The sequence below is a fragment of the Anolis carolinensis genome, chromosome 1 (assembly GCF_035594765.1).
Source record: "Anolis carolinensis isolate JA03-04 chromosome 1, rAnoCar3.1.pri, whole genome shotgun sequence".
In the NCBI taxonomy this organism is placed as follows: Eukaryota; Metazoa; Chordata; class Lepidosauria; order Squamata; family Dactyloidae; genus Anolis; species Anolis carolinensis.
The window spans coordinates 128,856,153-128,872,721 of record NC_085841.1 but is presented as its reverse complement, the minus strand read 5'-3'; the positions used below and the strand labels follow the sequence as shown (position 1 = coordinate 128,872,721).

Below are 16,569 nucleotides of genomic sequence, written 5' to 3'. Positions count from 1 at the left end.
TTCTACTGCATTCTGCTCTATGTCACTTTGGCTGGGGGCAATTGCAATGGAGTAGTATTACCTGTCAACATGACCACCGCTTGTGCAACATTCAGCTGCAAAATTGGCCATCTCCCTCACTCTTCCTTGTTTTCCTGGAAGCAGGGGAACCAAAATAATACAATTTTGACAACAGAGGTTTACCATTACCTCCATTGCTCCCCTGTGCCATTTTATATATAGGTACAATTGATCCTCCACATTTCTGCGTTTGACTTTATCAGATTATCAGTGTTTTGATTAAAATATTATTTCTAGGAATTTGTAGGTTGATTGCTATGATTCTATGGTCAATTTTCTCCATTAAAGATTCCTAGAGAAGTCTTCTCTAGGTCCTGCAGTATGATTCTGTGGTCAGCTTCCAGTCATGTTGGATGACATAGAAATTAGAAGAAAGATGTTCTCCCAGATAATAAAAGAACGATTTTATTGTATTGCCAAAGGCTTTCATGGCCGGAATCACTGGCCAGCCACAGGTGTAGGTCAAACGTTAGGAGAAAATGCTGCTAGAGCATTGCCATACTGTCCGGAAACCACACAACATATATAAGGGATGTATTTCCCCTCTAGATACCTGCTCATGCATGCCATAGATGCCACTGTCTTATCAGAACTCCAATGTGTTTTTCACATTAAATTTCTTTTACATGGATCAGGTGAATATGAAAAAAATGAATTCTATAAGAGTGGAAATGGAGACAACTCTCAACCATATTCTTAGCCAATGGAGCAGCTGAGCACCAGGATTAGGACACTGAAAGTGCTTAAATATTTTCATCTGATTCAGGCTACATTCTTCTATGGTGTTATGCTATAATTCTTTTACAGAGAGATTACATACATCTTGAACAAGTTGGATTTGTATGAGCAAATATACACATACTCTTGAGAGAGAGTTGGAGATCTAGAAATGTAATTGGTTCTTTTTCAGCACCAGAATACAAATAAAGTCTATGTTACAATTAGACTATTGGAAAGTCTAGTTAAGTACACATTGAAGAACCTTTTACAAGGGCAATTAGGTTGAGAAGACCAAGCCTTTTCCACAGAATGGAGGGTGCAACCATACAGACATCTGCTGTTCAAGTACTTGTTTAATGAGCTTGAATAGCTGCAGCAATTGCTTCATCTGTGATACATCATTTTAAAAGTGGTGAGAGGATTGCTCATATACAGCATGTAATTCAAGCTGTGTGCGCTGAAACACATCATAAGCAAGAGGAAATGCCCAAGGATGATGAATATTTAAAATATGAATATAGGACAAAAGCAGGGAAGGAAATAAGGTGATCTTAGAGCATCCTTTGACTATGATCTGCACTTTGGGTTATAAACGACAGTGTTCAGTCCTAATGGAAATTACACCAGTAGTGGAATAGATTTCTGCCTTCTTTCTTCTGCAGTCCATCATGGCTCAAACATGAAGGGGCTGCAGAAGGAAGTAAAGTATCATTGCATACATGGAAGTCTGCTTGTGTAATCCTGAATAGTAAAAGCATGAAATTAGAAGGCTGACAACTCAGTTGTTTCTATAAACAATACTATAGATTTTCAGAGACGCCTTTCTCATCAGGAATTACTCATAGTTGAAAATACTTGTGAAAAATTGAAAGTTGTAATCATAGAAACTTTTTTGTATTAGAGAACAATGGGAGAAGACAAAGATGTAAGATGTTAAAAATGTCCCTGTTCAATATCCACTCTTGTACTCTTCCCCATTACTCATATATTTGCAATAAAAATTATATGGGAAAAAGGAGATTTGTGGCTGATGCTTTGAAAAATTGTACACTTTGTTCATATTGTATTAAAACATCGGCAATGGCAATACCGTCCAAGTCGATCTGAGCATCTTGGAACTGAGGAAGAGGTGATATTTAGCAAATCTGATCATATTTCGTTCATTTGTAATAGCTTATTCATAAACCATGCCCTTTTACCACTAGTTCTTTTCCACTGAGCAGCAGATATGTGAGAATAGAGACTACTGCAGATCAATGCAGGTGTACGTTTTGTTCTATTTATGCTTATACACATAAAACATAAATCTAATTATAACTTCCATGATCTTTCTTCTACATTAAACTCTTTTTTGCCTTCCATGAGGAATGACACTTGTACAATTTTCAAGTTGGCTCACACCCAATAGAAAAGAGAATAATTCCTATTGCGCATAGAAATCAATTTCCACGGTCGGCGTGTCAAATCCCATTATGCCTGTTTGCATACGTAAGGGTTGTCTGATACCTCATTTTGTGAGAATAGTGAAATTACACCCATCAATATGCTGCTTTCTCAAACATGTTCAAACAAAAGTACGCACAACCTCTGCTTATAGGCATTTTTGCATACATAAAAATACCTGTGTTCAGCAGCAGCAATGATTTCCCTTTTGTTCATGAATTATGGTGTGGGAATAGTATAGTCCTTCAGAGGTTGTCAAATTACAGTTCCCAGGATTCCTCACCATTGGCTATTCTGGTGAAAGTCACTTGAGTTGCAGTCTAACCACAAGCCTAACCATGAATTATGGGATCCAGATAAGCAGTTGAAGTTTTTAATAAATAAATACATTTTTTAAAATGATGTACTAGTTTTACTTGGCAAAAAGAGAGAATCAAAGAAAACTATATACTGTAATTCAACACATAATCATAACCTCTGTATAATCATTGCACCCTGTTTTCCAATTCAAAAAAAAGATTTTTAGCCTTTAATTGAGTAACTATTGCATGGGAAATTCTGTTCATCCATGGCAAGAAGCGGTTTAAAAGATCATGGGGTTCCCATTGAATGAAGCGATTAAAAGGGGGTGGTATTCCTGTCAGAGTAATTTGCAGCGCAGCACTAGGTGGAGTCAGTGGAACGCAGAACGAAGTGACATCCAGAGACTTTGGTAAAACTATATACAAAGTTTTACTATACAAGACAAACAGACTTGTACAAGACAAATAGACACAGGACTTAACACCCAGGCAGACAGAACTGAACTGAACTGATGCAATCAGTAATGCATACACACTTGTGTCTGGACACTCCCCAGTTCCAGCCACACATCAAGGTCAACACAGCTTCTCAGCAATTAACTCTTTACAGACTATAGTACACTCTGGATGAAGTACACTCAGTATGCAATACATGCAAGACACAAATTGCATTTAAACACTACCAATACACAAATCCCACATTAACAATTTCCACTGAAATAAGTGATTGTAGGAGTCCCATTGAAAGAAGTGGTTTAAAGACTACATGTGTTCCATTTCTCTACATTTACTGTGTTGATGTTTTGCTGTTGTTATTATATTGAATTTTAAGTATAGTAATACCAGTTTGTTTGTTTTGTTTTTTTAAAAAGGCTTCACATAATGGTTGCACCCCATTTTTTGGCCAAAAAATCAGCATAAAATTTGTGATGATTCTGCTGTGGAATATAGTACTCTTGTGTCAAATCCTGAATCTGATCAAAACAAGGTATCTAAAAGACATTTCCCTCTTTAGATCAGCTGGAACTGGGAACAACAATTTTACTTTATATCAGTCCTCCGCCCACATTTAGCAGGGGAAAAGCCGAGAAAACAGAACAATCTAAATTCAAGTGCTAGTTGAGGAATGAAAAATCAACAGTTATCTCATACATGCATATTTTACAGCTTATGGCATCCAGCACTGAGCGAGCTCACAAAGGCAATGTCATGTTTGTTTATTCCGTTGGCCACGGGATTAGAAATGGCTGAGGAAAGGATTACATATTATTGTTGCTTGGTGAATGAGATAGTGTCTCTTCTTTTCTTTATTCACCTCTTTTTTTTACTTTGCAGAAAGAAATCTCCAAAACAAAAATGATCGTATCAGATGCATATAAATTCCTACCAAAACGCATGTATGGAGTTTATCTTGAAAAACACTCGCACACCAAATAACAGTAAATCCAGATAAATGAATGGAAATGACTTTCATTTCCAGCACATGACGCAACAGGAATCTGTGAATGTATGTAGTTAAAGTAAATGTGGTAAACTTTGAAAATCAGTATATGTATTTAAATTTGATAACTAAATGCTGTCTTTTTAGAGCACCAAATTTATAATTAGAGTATTGCTAGCTTTTACAATTATTAAACTATTTTAGCATTTCAGCCCTAATGCTACAACATTTTCATAAACGTCACACTTGAAGACAAGAAAAATATTTTTTCCTTACTTGAAGAAAGTTGTTACAAACTGTGTGAGGGTTAAAGACTATTTACACATCTGGACTTATTCTCTGTTTGAAAAAATGTACATTTTTGTGAAGTGGATGGCATTTTCAGCACAAATAGTTTTTTGCGCAGAAAACAAATTTCATGCACAAAAAGCAGTATTTTCTAAGCAGAAAACAACACCTCTGCACAGAAGCATTTTTTGTATTCTTTCACAGGAAAAAAGCATGCTCTAGAAAAGAAAGATATGTTTTTTGCATGGAAAATGCAGTTTTCTGCACACACAAAAGCTATGTGCATCTGCCATTCTGAAATGCAAAGAGCATTGCCCATTCTCACTCTCAGGAATTGCTGATCCTTCAGAAATCATTTTTTTTAATTAGGAGAAAATGTTTTCATTTATAATGCATAAATAGCCTAATGGCACCACATCCTGTCTGAATTTAAAAGCTAGGCAGGGTCAGGCCTGTTCAGTAATTGGATGGTAGACCACCAAGGAATACCAGATGCTGTAGGCTATATTTCAGAGTATCCATGAAGAGCTACTACATAAATGGAACATTTGTAAAATTAACACAAGTGTTTGATTTCTGTAGTAGCTCTTCATGGATACTCATGGATACATGAGGGCTTAATCTAGGAAGAAATAATAATAGCACGACAGTAGCAAGAGAACATATTTTGAATCTGACAATTTTCTTTCAAAAATATGTAAAGTCAAAAAGAAAGAGAATGTAGTAGGAGTGTAAGGAGAAAACCCTTCCTTCCTAGAATCATAGAATCATACAGTTGGAAGAGACCTCATGGGCCATCCAGCCTAACCCCCTGCTAAGAAGCAGGAAAATCACATTCAAAGCACCCTTGACATATGGCCATCCAGCCTCTGCTTGGAAGCCTCCAAAGAAGGCTTCCTTCCTTCCTTCCTTGCTTCCTTCCTTCCTTTGAATTAAGTAACAGATCTTTTATGTTTGTTAAATCCAGGACTTTCCTAGCCTTCTTTGAGTTTTATGGACAAATTTCATTTTAAAAACCCAAGAAGCCAAAATTTCAACAAACCAGAAGAACATGTATAGGTTTAGCAGCACAGCTAGAGAAGACACATGTTCTTTTCCTTTCTTTTTTTTTACCAACAGCAACAAAAAGATGTAAAAGATGCCAGAGAGATTGTGGTTGCCCAAACTAACTCTGCATCGGATGGGAGCATAGATTAATTCCTTCAGTGATATACCTTACGGGCATGAGAATGAGGCTTGGTCTGGCCTTAAGGGTTGGATCAGCTAAAGCTACAAATTGAACTCAGAGACTGCATTGACTGTAAAGTCTGCCTTGGGCTCTCTTTTTTATTATTTTTTAAAATAAAGAAAGGTATTCCCATCCCCATAAAAAAGTTCCATAGTTTGATTACTTATTACACAAAAACAAACTTTATAGCCTTTTGCTCTCAAAACATGCCTCTAGCTATAATCAATGGCAAATATTCTAATACACCTTTGGCCCTTAGAGCATTGCTAGAGATTCAGAAATTGACGATTTTTCTCATTAGTTGTTTCCTGTTGTTGTTCTCTATATGCAGAACTAAGAATTAATTTTTTGGGATCTCTTCTGTCTTCTCTACACTCTAAAAGTTTTCCAGAAAAGATCTTCTATCTCATATCTGATACTAACTCTATGGTAACTCACAAGTTTTCTCTGTTTTTCCAGGCAGCAATGAAAAGCTGGGCAAGATTTATCACTGACATTGCAGCTGAGTGCACCGGGGATGTTTCTATCTAATTTTACTTATATTCAAAAATTTTAATCCTATTGAATTTTAAATAAATATTTTAAATTAGTATTCTATTTATTTCATGTTCTATATTTTAATTGTACTCACTTGTTTTGTATGCCAATGGCCTGTGGCCCAACCATAATTAACTACTGCTACTTAAAGTACACAAAAGAATTCAACCTGTAGCATTCCACCTTCAAAGTGTATGTTCTAGCACTGAGCTATTGCTATACCAGCAAGAATTATTCTTTTATTATTATTCTTTTATTCATTCATATCCCACCTTTCTCCTGATAATGGGACTCGAGGCATCTAACAAAATATTAAAATAATAGAAAGTCGATAAAAGTATAAATATCAGATTTAAAAAAGAATTAAACACTTTATGTTAAAAGCAGCAAATAATAAAATATCAAATTGTGTGCATCTCCATTCAATGAACTTTTACCTGATTGTGATCGGCACAAGAGCATTGCTGTTAATGGAATGGTTGGCACTCATGGTCAGAATCTCCTGTGGATTGCCATAGCCAAACCGGAGAGTTGGTCTTCCATGCAGAAGATAAAGGTGGAGGAAGTGTTCTCCAGTGTGGTTGTCTCTGGCTTTAAAGACAATAAAGTTATAATTATTGAATAGCCCTGGAAAATATGAACAAAGATGAAGAGGATGCAGTAAGCCATTGCAGTATGGAGTGAAGTTCTTGGAGTGGGGTAATATTTTTCCCAATTCACTGCAAGAACCATGTAACAGTGGAATGAATTGCTTCAGAAGGTTGTGGATTTCTTGACTGCTTCAGAGGGTTGTGGAGTGCTTGACTTGTGTATTCCTGCATGGCTGGGGTTAGGACTAGATGGCCCTTGGGGTTCCTACCAACTCTACCATCCAATGATTTTATTCTCTGGCAAACTTGGGGTTTATCCTGACCCCACTGACCCCACCATCTTATGCGATGTGTACCTGACTGTGTAGTTTTGGATACATCCATATGAGCACAAGAAACTGTGAACTGATGTTAGAAGGAATGGTACCCAGAAAAGCCAGTCAAGGAAAAGGCCATTTCTAGAAAGCTCAAATTAACCACGCAGGTTACTGATTATCTTTTTCCAGTGAATGTTCTGTGTTGGTCAGCACAGATTACTGCTTTCAGGCATGATGATTTTGAAGTAATGATTGCAAAACCAAGCTAATGATGTTTGCGCATAAAGCCATCCAGACTGATTTTCACTAATGTGATTATAACTGAGCTAAGGGCTCTGTCTATATAAAGGATAATCAAAAGCCAGTGCTTCTGCTGAATTTCCTCCCTGGACTCAATTCCCTAACGACACCAGATTCTATCTCGTCTTGGAAGCTAAGCAGAGCTAGCTCTAGTTATTACTTAGATGGGAGACTGTCAGTGAATACCATGTGTTTCTGGCTGTATTTCAAAGAAAGGAACTGAAGAGTATCACTTCCTAAGAAACCCCAATGAAATTCATGAAGTTGCCATAAGTTGATAGGTAACCTGAAGACACATACATACAGAATGCCTCCAAAAATCCTATTGTCACTTAAGAAATGCTAATAATCTCTAAAATGGTTCGAAGGTATTTTAATGTTTTAATGCTACAGAGCTAATACTGTCTAATCCCTGGATCCTAACTGCCACAGAACATGGTTACCTGACCTGTGAAGCAGATCAAAACTTGCAATGCATAAGGTTGCCAGACAAAAAACAAGAGAGGACTACTTTAATGGTTGTGTGCAAGAAAGTGTATCAGCAGGTGATGTTTCCAAGAATATCAATTTAAAACTATTAATAACGATAATGCTAATAATAATTTTAAAAGATTCAAAATATACATTAAATAATTTATCAATTAAAGACCAGAGTGAAATATTGTAACCATAGGACATGCACAGCCTGGTTAATGAAAAATGAAAATGGTGAGTTGCCAAGGAAGGCTGATTTTGGTTGGTGGCTGACTTTGATTAAGAGTTGTTGTCCCATCTACTCCCTGCCAATCATCCATGGCTTTAGAGTTAGCTGGCCATGTCTATGACAGGATTTTAAGAAGCAGGAGCAATAGTGTCAATATAACTTGCCAGCCAGTTTCATGTTGGTGTGATGTCTCATGGGCCTTGTAGTCCCGTTCCTAGTACTATGGTGGCAGACGAAGAGGAAAACATGGGATTTACACCGTTTCAGCCAGAAACGGAGCCCCTGCACCTGCAGGATGTTTGCCCTCAAGAATCCAGCCAAACAAGCCTTGGGCAGAATTCTCCCCCGTTTTCTCGAAAGGACAATTATAATAAAGATAGAGGCGCTAGGGAGGCGAATCGCCGAAGCGCCAGAATCGCCACCAAACAATTAGCAGATTAGGTCTGCTTCCCTTGGGAAATTCTAAGGAGTCATGCATCTGGACACAGTTTGGGTTTCACTTCTTGTTCTCCAGGGAAAGTGTTCCTTGGCGGGAAAACAAGATCCTATATAGGTGTTTTACCGCAAGGGGATCCTTGCGGAGTCAATTCGTCAGCTTGAGGAGTGAGATCGTGTGTGGACTACGCAACTCCAGTTCCTTGTTTCCAGGACCAAGTTCCAAGCCAGCCTTGTTCCCCGGACCTCGCCACGGACCTTGTTCTTGCTTCTTGTTGCCTCGTATCAAGTCTTGTTGCCAAGAATCTAGTTTGCTTTCCAGCCTTGTTGTCAAGCTCCAATGGACTAAAGGACCTTGTCATTTCCCCACACTTTGCTCGGCAAAGTGTGTGTTTCGGTTATTGGATTATAACTTTGGACCTTAATATCTCCTATTGGACACTATTTTCCTGGACTAAATTTGACCTTTCCAGAAAGGTCTATTTCTGAACTTTATTCTTCACTTGTTTTTATTGACTTTATATATTCCTTTAATAAAGATATTAGATAGATTCTGGTCTCTGCGCATGGTTATTGGTGCTCTGCAGCCTGGGTCCTGACAGTTGGATAGACTGAGAAACAGTAGGAAGGCAGAAAAAGAAGTGCAACCAGCCATGCAATTACCTTTCAGCCTGTTCACTCTACAGTCTTCTCTGTGTTAAGGTTAAAAACATTCCTATCAACTCATGTGTTTTAACTCTGTAAGGGACATATATATTTGTTTTAGAAGGCTTTTATCAGTGATTGCAATTATACAAGGATTGGTATACATCATCCAAGGATATCAAGGCCCCATCAACACTGCCCTATAATATAGTTTGAAACTTCATGGTATGGTCAGTGTAGACTCATATCATGCAGTTCAATGCAGTTCTGAATTGAATATACATATATTTAAATACAGGTATTTCAAAATCCATACAAATCCATACAAATAAATCCCAAATCCATAACTCTTCTGGTCCCATGATTTTTGATACTCAATGTGTACCTTGCTTTCAGGTGCAGAAATTGCCTATCTGTGAAAGTTTCAGCATGGGAAAAAGGAGCCAAGAATCATTCAGAGGATAGAACTAAAGTATTATCATTTTCTATATTCTTATGCTTGTTTGTGTGGATCATAATAAATTATGGCAAGTTCTTGCTGGTATGGAGATACCAAGTCACCTTGTCTGTCTCCTGAGGAATCTGTATAACAACCAAGTAGCAACAGTAAGAACAGACCACCTAACAACAAACTGGTTCAAAATTGGGAAAGGAGTACGGCAGGGCTGTATCCTCTCCCCCTACCTATTCAAATTGTATGCAGAACACATCATGTGACATGTGGGGCTTGACAAATCCAAGGCTGGAGTTAAAATTGCTGGAAGAAACATTAACAACCTTAGATATGCAGATGATACCTCTCTGATGGCTGAAAGCGAGGAGGAGCTGTGGAGTCTTATAAGAAAGTGAAAAAGCTGGCTTGCAGTTAAACATAAAAAACCCCAAGATTGTGGCAATCAGACGGACTGATAGCTGGCAAATAAAGGGAGAAAACGTGGAAGCAGTGGCAGACTTTGTATTTCTAAGATTACTGCAGACATAGACTGCAGCCAGGAAATAGAAGAGGTTTGCTTCTTGGGAGGAGAGCAATGACCAATCTCGATAAAATAATGAAGAGTAGAGACATCACACTGGCAACAAAAGTCTGCATAGTTAAACAATGGTATTCCCCGTAGTAACCTATGGATGTGAGAGCTGGACCAAAAGGAAGGCTAAGCAAAAGAAGATAGACGTTTTTGAACTGTGGTGTTGGAAAATTCTCAGAGTGCCTTGGACCGCAAGAAGATCAAACCAGTCCATATTCCAAGAAACAAAGCCCAGCTGCTCACTGGAGAGAAGGATATTAGAGGCGAAGATGAAGTACTTTGGCCACATAATGAGAAGTCAGGAAAGCTTGGAGAAGATAATGATTCTGGGGAAAATGGAAGGGAAAAGGAAGAGGGGCCGATCAAGGGCAAGATGGATGGATGGTATCCTTGAAGTAACCGGTTGGACCTTGAAGGAGCTGTGGGTGGCCACAGCCGACAGGGAGTTCTGGCGTGGGCTGGTTCATGAGGTCACGGAAGTGGAAGTGACTGAATGAATAAACAACAAACAGGCTTGTTTGCTTGTGTGCTTTAGCGCTAGCAGCTTCTGTTGCCAACAGGATGAGCTAATGTATCAAACACTTGCAGTAGTATGGGAAGTTTGCAGAGGGGGAGGCCCTCCTCTCGCTCCCACCACCTTCACAATCTCGGCTGGTGGGGACGAGAGAGAGGGCCTTCTCCATCGTGGCCCCCCGGCTCTGGAACTCGCTCCCCGGGGAGATTAGGCAGGCCCCTACCCTCCTCTCCTTTCGGACGAGCCTGAAGACTTGGCTCTTCCGGGAGGCTTTTGGTGACTGATCTCTGTATCATTGACCGGCTGTCCATTTCAGTGAACGCCTTCCCCAGTATTATAATGGCACTTTATAGCCATTACAGCTGAGTAACCCCCTTCCCTTGATGATATGATTTATTTGCACTATTAGCACTTTGGCCTAGATTATTTGAACCTTATTCATGATTTTAACATTTTACCTTGTATGTGGTTTTTATGACTTGTTTTTATGGTATGATTATTGGTTTTATTGGTTTCTTGTCACCAATCCTTATTTCCACAACAAACCAAAATTTTCAAAATCCAGCGATCACAGAGACAGAAAGTGAGGTTCAATCTTCTGAACAGGGGCACAGGCAGCAAAACAAACTCCACAGGGGTGTAAACCCTTCCCCATGCTATCCAAAGTTTATATATATACACACACACACACACACATATACACACACACATTTGGCTGGTGTTACACTCAAAAATGTACCTGTTCCAACTTACAAACAAATTCAACTTAAGAACAAACCTGCAGAACCTGTCTTGTTCATAAATTGAGGACTGCTTGTAAATGGTTCTATTGTGTTTTAGTGTCAGACACCATATATTTCAAATATAAAAAGGGTTGGTTCTCTTTGCCCAATGATTGATACGTTGGAAATTTCTGGAAGCCTATTGATAACAATATTTATCAACTGGTCTTGTGAAGGATTTCACTGCCTTTTGTTAACCTAAATTGCTGTTGCTATGCTCTCTTCCTTTAAGATTGCAAAAAGAAATACTTCTAATAACTGAATAAAGTTACTCTTGTCACTGTATTTTTAAAAAGTGCTTGATAATGTATTGGAGTGGCTTGGCTGGCCCTTCTTTCTCAATTAGGTTTTGTTCCTTGAGGCTACACAGTAATTTTCTATGAATTGTGGATCTTGTTTACTTTCCTTTTCTCCTTCTCCTTCTAAAACAGCCCATCTATTCTTTTGACAGGTGGTATATAAACAGTAATCACTTAAGTTCCTGTTACTCTTGTTACTTCCAAATAACTGATCAGCAAAGACCATGTTAATAAAGATGCCAGATTTAAAAGTGCTTCTCAACAGTGATTTGAAGCCATTGAGTAAAGTGGCCCAGTTCAATTTATTGTGAAGGTAATCTGCCCACAATCAATAATGTTCTATTTTGAAATAATAATGGTTTCAATGAGAACATTTTTCTCCAAAAAGTCAGTAAATGTGACAGATGCTTTAAAATAATTTGCCTTTATATATACATACTTGTTAAACTTTACGACAACAACTGAAAAGTAAAGTGCTAAATCAGACACCTTTTTCCCATGTATTCTGCTATACTGACTGTGGACTAAGAAAAATTAGGTAATGGTTGAAATAATGTGGGACAACTGGACAGTGAGACAGTTACACTGGGACTGATCAAAAGATAACTTACTTCTCTACACAGGCATCTTTTGCATCAATGTTGTTGTTATCGGTCTTCGGGTCATTTCCAATTTATGCCGACCCTAAGATGAATGTATCACAGGATTATCTCGGCAAGATTTGTTGAGATAGGGTTTGTCATTGCCTTCCTCTGAGAATGTTTCTTACTCAAGGTAACTCAGTATGTTTTCATGGCTGAACAGGAATTCAAATCCTAGTCTTCAGAATCATAGCCCAACACTTGAACCACTACACCACACTGGCCCCCCTAGCATTACTCTAAGGAGATTATCATACAGTGTCTCTATTCCATGTCAGTTGCATGATTACCTACAGCAGTGGGATAAGCACACTTGTTATTGCATGTGTCTGTATTGGCACAACTGTGCTGATTTGCTGGTTCATTGTCTTACAGTCAGACTTCCACATAACCTCATAATTCTGCTTCCCTGCACTTTTCAAAACAATTTCACAATTCCAGCTGAGGTTATTTTAAAAATTTCAAATAAATCTTAAAATAAAAAAATTCTACCTAGGGAATAATAACAGGGAAGGGGAGAGCAGGAGAAGAGAAAAATCCTCCTCTCTGATGCTACTTCATTGCTGGTATGCCGGAGGTGGAATGGCTCCATTGTACTGGGTTATTGATAGGAACTTGGAACAATCTCCCATCAATAGTAGGAGATAATAATAATAATAATAATAATAATAATAATAATAATTGTGCGGTTTTCTGGCATTGTATATTTCTGCCGCTTCTGTGACTGTTCATTTGGGCTTTGATAATTCCGTAGCTCACTTGTCGATGGATGTCCAGAATCAGCAGCATCCACCGCAGTCCTTTTTATCCTGGGTGACGACCGAGCCAGTATAGACTTCGTTTGGGGTTGATTCTCCATAATGCTAATGGGTTAGGTGCTCTTAGTTCTGCTCCTCAGCTGAGGCCTCTCTGGCTTGGTTGGACCTGCTGGTAGTTACACTACCGCCAGCACAGCCCTCAGTCATCATTGGAGCAGTTAAGCCCCCCCACCACGTCAAGGTGGCACCTGCGGGGGGGCTGAGGGCATCAATATGCCCAATGGCCAAACAATAAGGTGTCACCAGCCAGAGGCCTATAACTATCTGGGCATATTACAGCTGGACAACATCAAGCATGAACATGTGAAAACTGTGGTCAGCAAAGAATACACACAAAGGGTCAGAAAAATTCTCAAAAGCAAGCTCAATGGAGGCAACACCATCAAGGCCATAAACAACTGGGCCATACCTGTCATAAGATATACTGCTGGCATTATAAATTGGACACAGGCGGAACTGGACAATTTGGACAGAAAAACAAGAAAACTCATGACCATTCATCATTCACTGCACCCTCGCAGTGATGTTGACCAGCTATATCTGCCTAGAAGATCAGGGGGCAGAGGACTCCTACAAGTAAAACAAGCAGTCAAAGAAGAAGAATATGCCCTGGCAGAATATGTAAAGCAAAGTGAAGAACCTGCTTTAATTGAAGTCAAAAATCAGAAACTCCTCAAAGCACAGCAGACAAAAAACCAGTACAAGAAAACCGCACTACAAACTAGAGCTGACAGCTGGCACAACAAAACACTGCGTGGAAAGTTCCTTGACAAAATCGAAGGAAAAGCTGACAAGGAGAAGACCTGGCTCTGGCTCACGAATGGGACCCTGAAGAAGGAGACAGAAGGCCTGATCCTTGCAGCCCAGGAGCAAGCCATCAGAACAAATGCAATCAAGGCCAAGATCGAAAAATCAGCTGATGACCCAAAATGCAGACTGTGCAAGGAAACCGATGAAACCATTGATCATATCCTCAGCTGCTGTGAGAAAATTGCACAGACAGACTACAAACAGAGGCACAACTATGTGGCCCAAATGATTCATTGGAACTTATGCCTCAAGTACCACCTCCCAGCAGTAAAGAACTGGTGGGATCACAAACCTGCAAAGGTTGTGGAAAATGAACACACAAAGATACTGTGGGACTTCCGAATCCAGACTGACAAAGTTCTGGAACACAACACACCAGACATCACAGTTGTGGAAAAGAACAAGGTTTGGATCATTGATGTTGCCATCCCAGGTGACAGTCGCATTGATGAAAAACAACAGGAAAAAATCAGCCGCTATCAGGACCTCAAGATTGAACTTCAAAGACTCTGGCAGAAACCAGTGCAGGTGGTCCCGGTGGTGATGGGCACACTGGGTGCCGTGCCAAAAGATCTCAGCCGGCATTTGGAAACAATAGACATTGACAAAATTACGATCTGCCAACTGCAAAAGGCCACCCTACTGGGATCTGCACGCATCATCCGAAAATACATCACACAGTCCTAGACACTTGGGAAGTGTTCGACTTGTGATTTTGTGAAACGAAATCCAGCATATCTATCTTGTTTGCTGTGTCATACAACGTCGTTGATAATATAATAATAATAATAATAATAATAATAATAATAATAATAATAATAACAACTTTATTTTTATACCCCGTCCCATCTCCCCGGAGGGACTCGGAGTGGCTTACATGGGGTCATGCCCAACATAAAAATACAATAACAGCGATAAAACAATAAAAACAATTTTTCACATCGATAAGACATCAACGTCAGTAAAACAGTCATAAAAATCAATATACTGCATAAAATATTAAAAACGGGAGGCTAAAACAGATCTGGGCCAAAGTGCAGAAATGGGTTTATCATGGAGAGGAGGCAGACCTGCAATGGGATATTCCCAGCATTGTGTGATAGGATTTGGTTTGCTTCCTTGGTGTGACAGAGGTCTAAAAGAAAGATAGTTGTTCAGGCACTGGCCTCAGAAGTAGCAGGAGCTAGCTGTCCTGCTGATAAACCACAAGACCTTTACTTTCCTAAATTTGTATTTTGCTGAAAAATCACCATGGACAAAAATACAAGTTATTAAATTAAAATATTCATATATGTATCAATCATTCCTAGATGTTCAGAGGATTGGGAAAGGGAAGATGCATATTTTAGCCAAGCATGAAACACTTCAGAATAAGAAATCCTCTCATTCATGTGTATAGTCAGAATAAAGAGACAGGCACGTAAAATGTATGGATAAACTAAATGCCACCTTCTTAATTACATAGTTCTAATCTGCAGCAAGGCTGTTTAGTGTGGTATATGCTGAAACAGGTGTAATCTTGCCTCTTCTCCATCATGGAAAAGGCAAACTGAATCTCAGGAATTAACGCACTATATTATGCTGAGGAATCCAAATATATTTTATATGATTTCATTTTTGAAGAAAAAAAACCTAAAAACACAGGAGAAATTCCATAAACATCTAAAACATTAGGGGATTTTGAGGGTTTTAGTACAAGTTATTCCATATTTTGGTGATGATATACAACGAGTTTCCCCTACTGAGTGTGGTGGCCTCTGGGACCATCTGGACTATGTCTGTTCTGAATTTACTGGCCAGTGTAGACATGGCCTGAGATTGGCATTTTTGAAGGCATTTTGCTGTACTATAAAGGTTTTTATGTTTAGGCATTTCTTTAATGAGTTTTCTTGAGTTGAGTTCATAGGTTGGTTAAGATCCCGTATGGGGAGATGGAAGATTCTGTCTTGGTGCAAATTCACCCTATCATGTACATTTCCTTTCACAAGATTCATCTTTTTCTTGATCCCTTACTGACATGGCAATTTAGTGGCCAGTAAAGACTGAGGAGTGGCTGGCACGTGGGGAGAATAGAGGAGGAACATTAAGCTTTTTCCCTATAGCTGAGTGTGTTATGATAAGGCTATTCTCTGGGATATCCCATGGGCTCTCCAGACACCTCAGAATATGATACCATTGTGTGTCCAGTTATATAGACATATAGGGGGCAATCTCATCTACTTCCCCATTCTGTATCAATCACTAAATTGCCATGCCTAGGGCTTGCCTGCAAGAGTCGGGTGAGTTTTGAGGATCTGGGTGTCACAGCATGAGGAATGTGTTGATTTCTTCCCTTCACATTGGCTTCCAAATGGATATGCTAGTGTTACATTGGTATACATAACTAACAGAATACCAGCCAATGTTTCATCTGCAGTGTTTATCTATTATTTATTTATTATTTATTTTATTTCCAATATTTCTATCCTGCCCTTCTCACCCGAAGGGACTCAGGGCGGTGTACAATTGGCAATGATTCGATGCCGATACATCATTAAAACAACAACATATAAAAATGTATTACAACCAGTTAAATACTGTATAAAATATAAAACATAAAACATATGCTTAAAATCCATATCTATTGCTACTAAGCGGATGGTTTTGTTCTTGGAAATATTACACCATGTAA

The 16,569-nt window shown here is 38.9% G+C and overlaps 1 protein-coding gene across 1 annotated transcript in view; it reads right to left on the bottom strand.

Annotated features, from left to right (window-relative positions):
* eys (eyes shut homolog) overlaps positions 1-16,569 on the bottom strand; it is an 804,562-nt gene that overhangs the window by 149,927 nt on the left and 638,066 nt on the right. Inside the window, exon 23 of the mRNA XM_062969072.1 lies at positions 6,457-6,610. Within this exon, the coding sequence (XP_062825142.1) occupies positions 6,457-6,610 (154 nt within the window). The remainder of the gene's footprint in view (positions 1-6,456; positions 6,611-16,569) is intronic.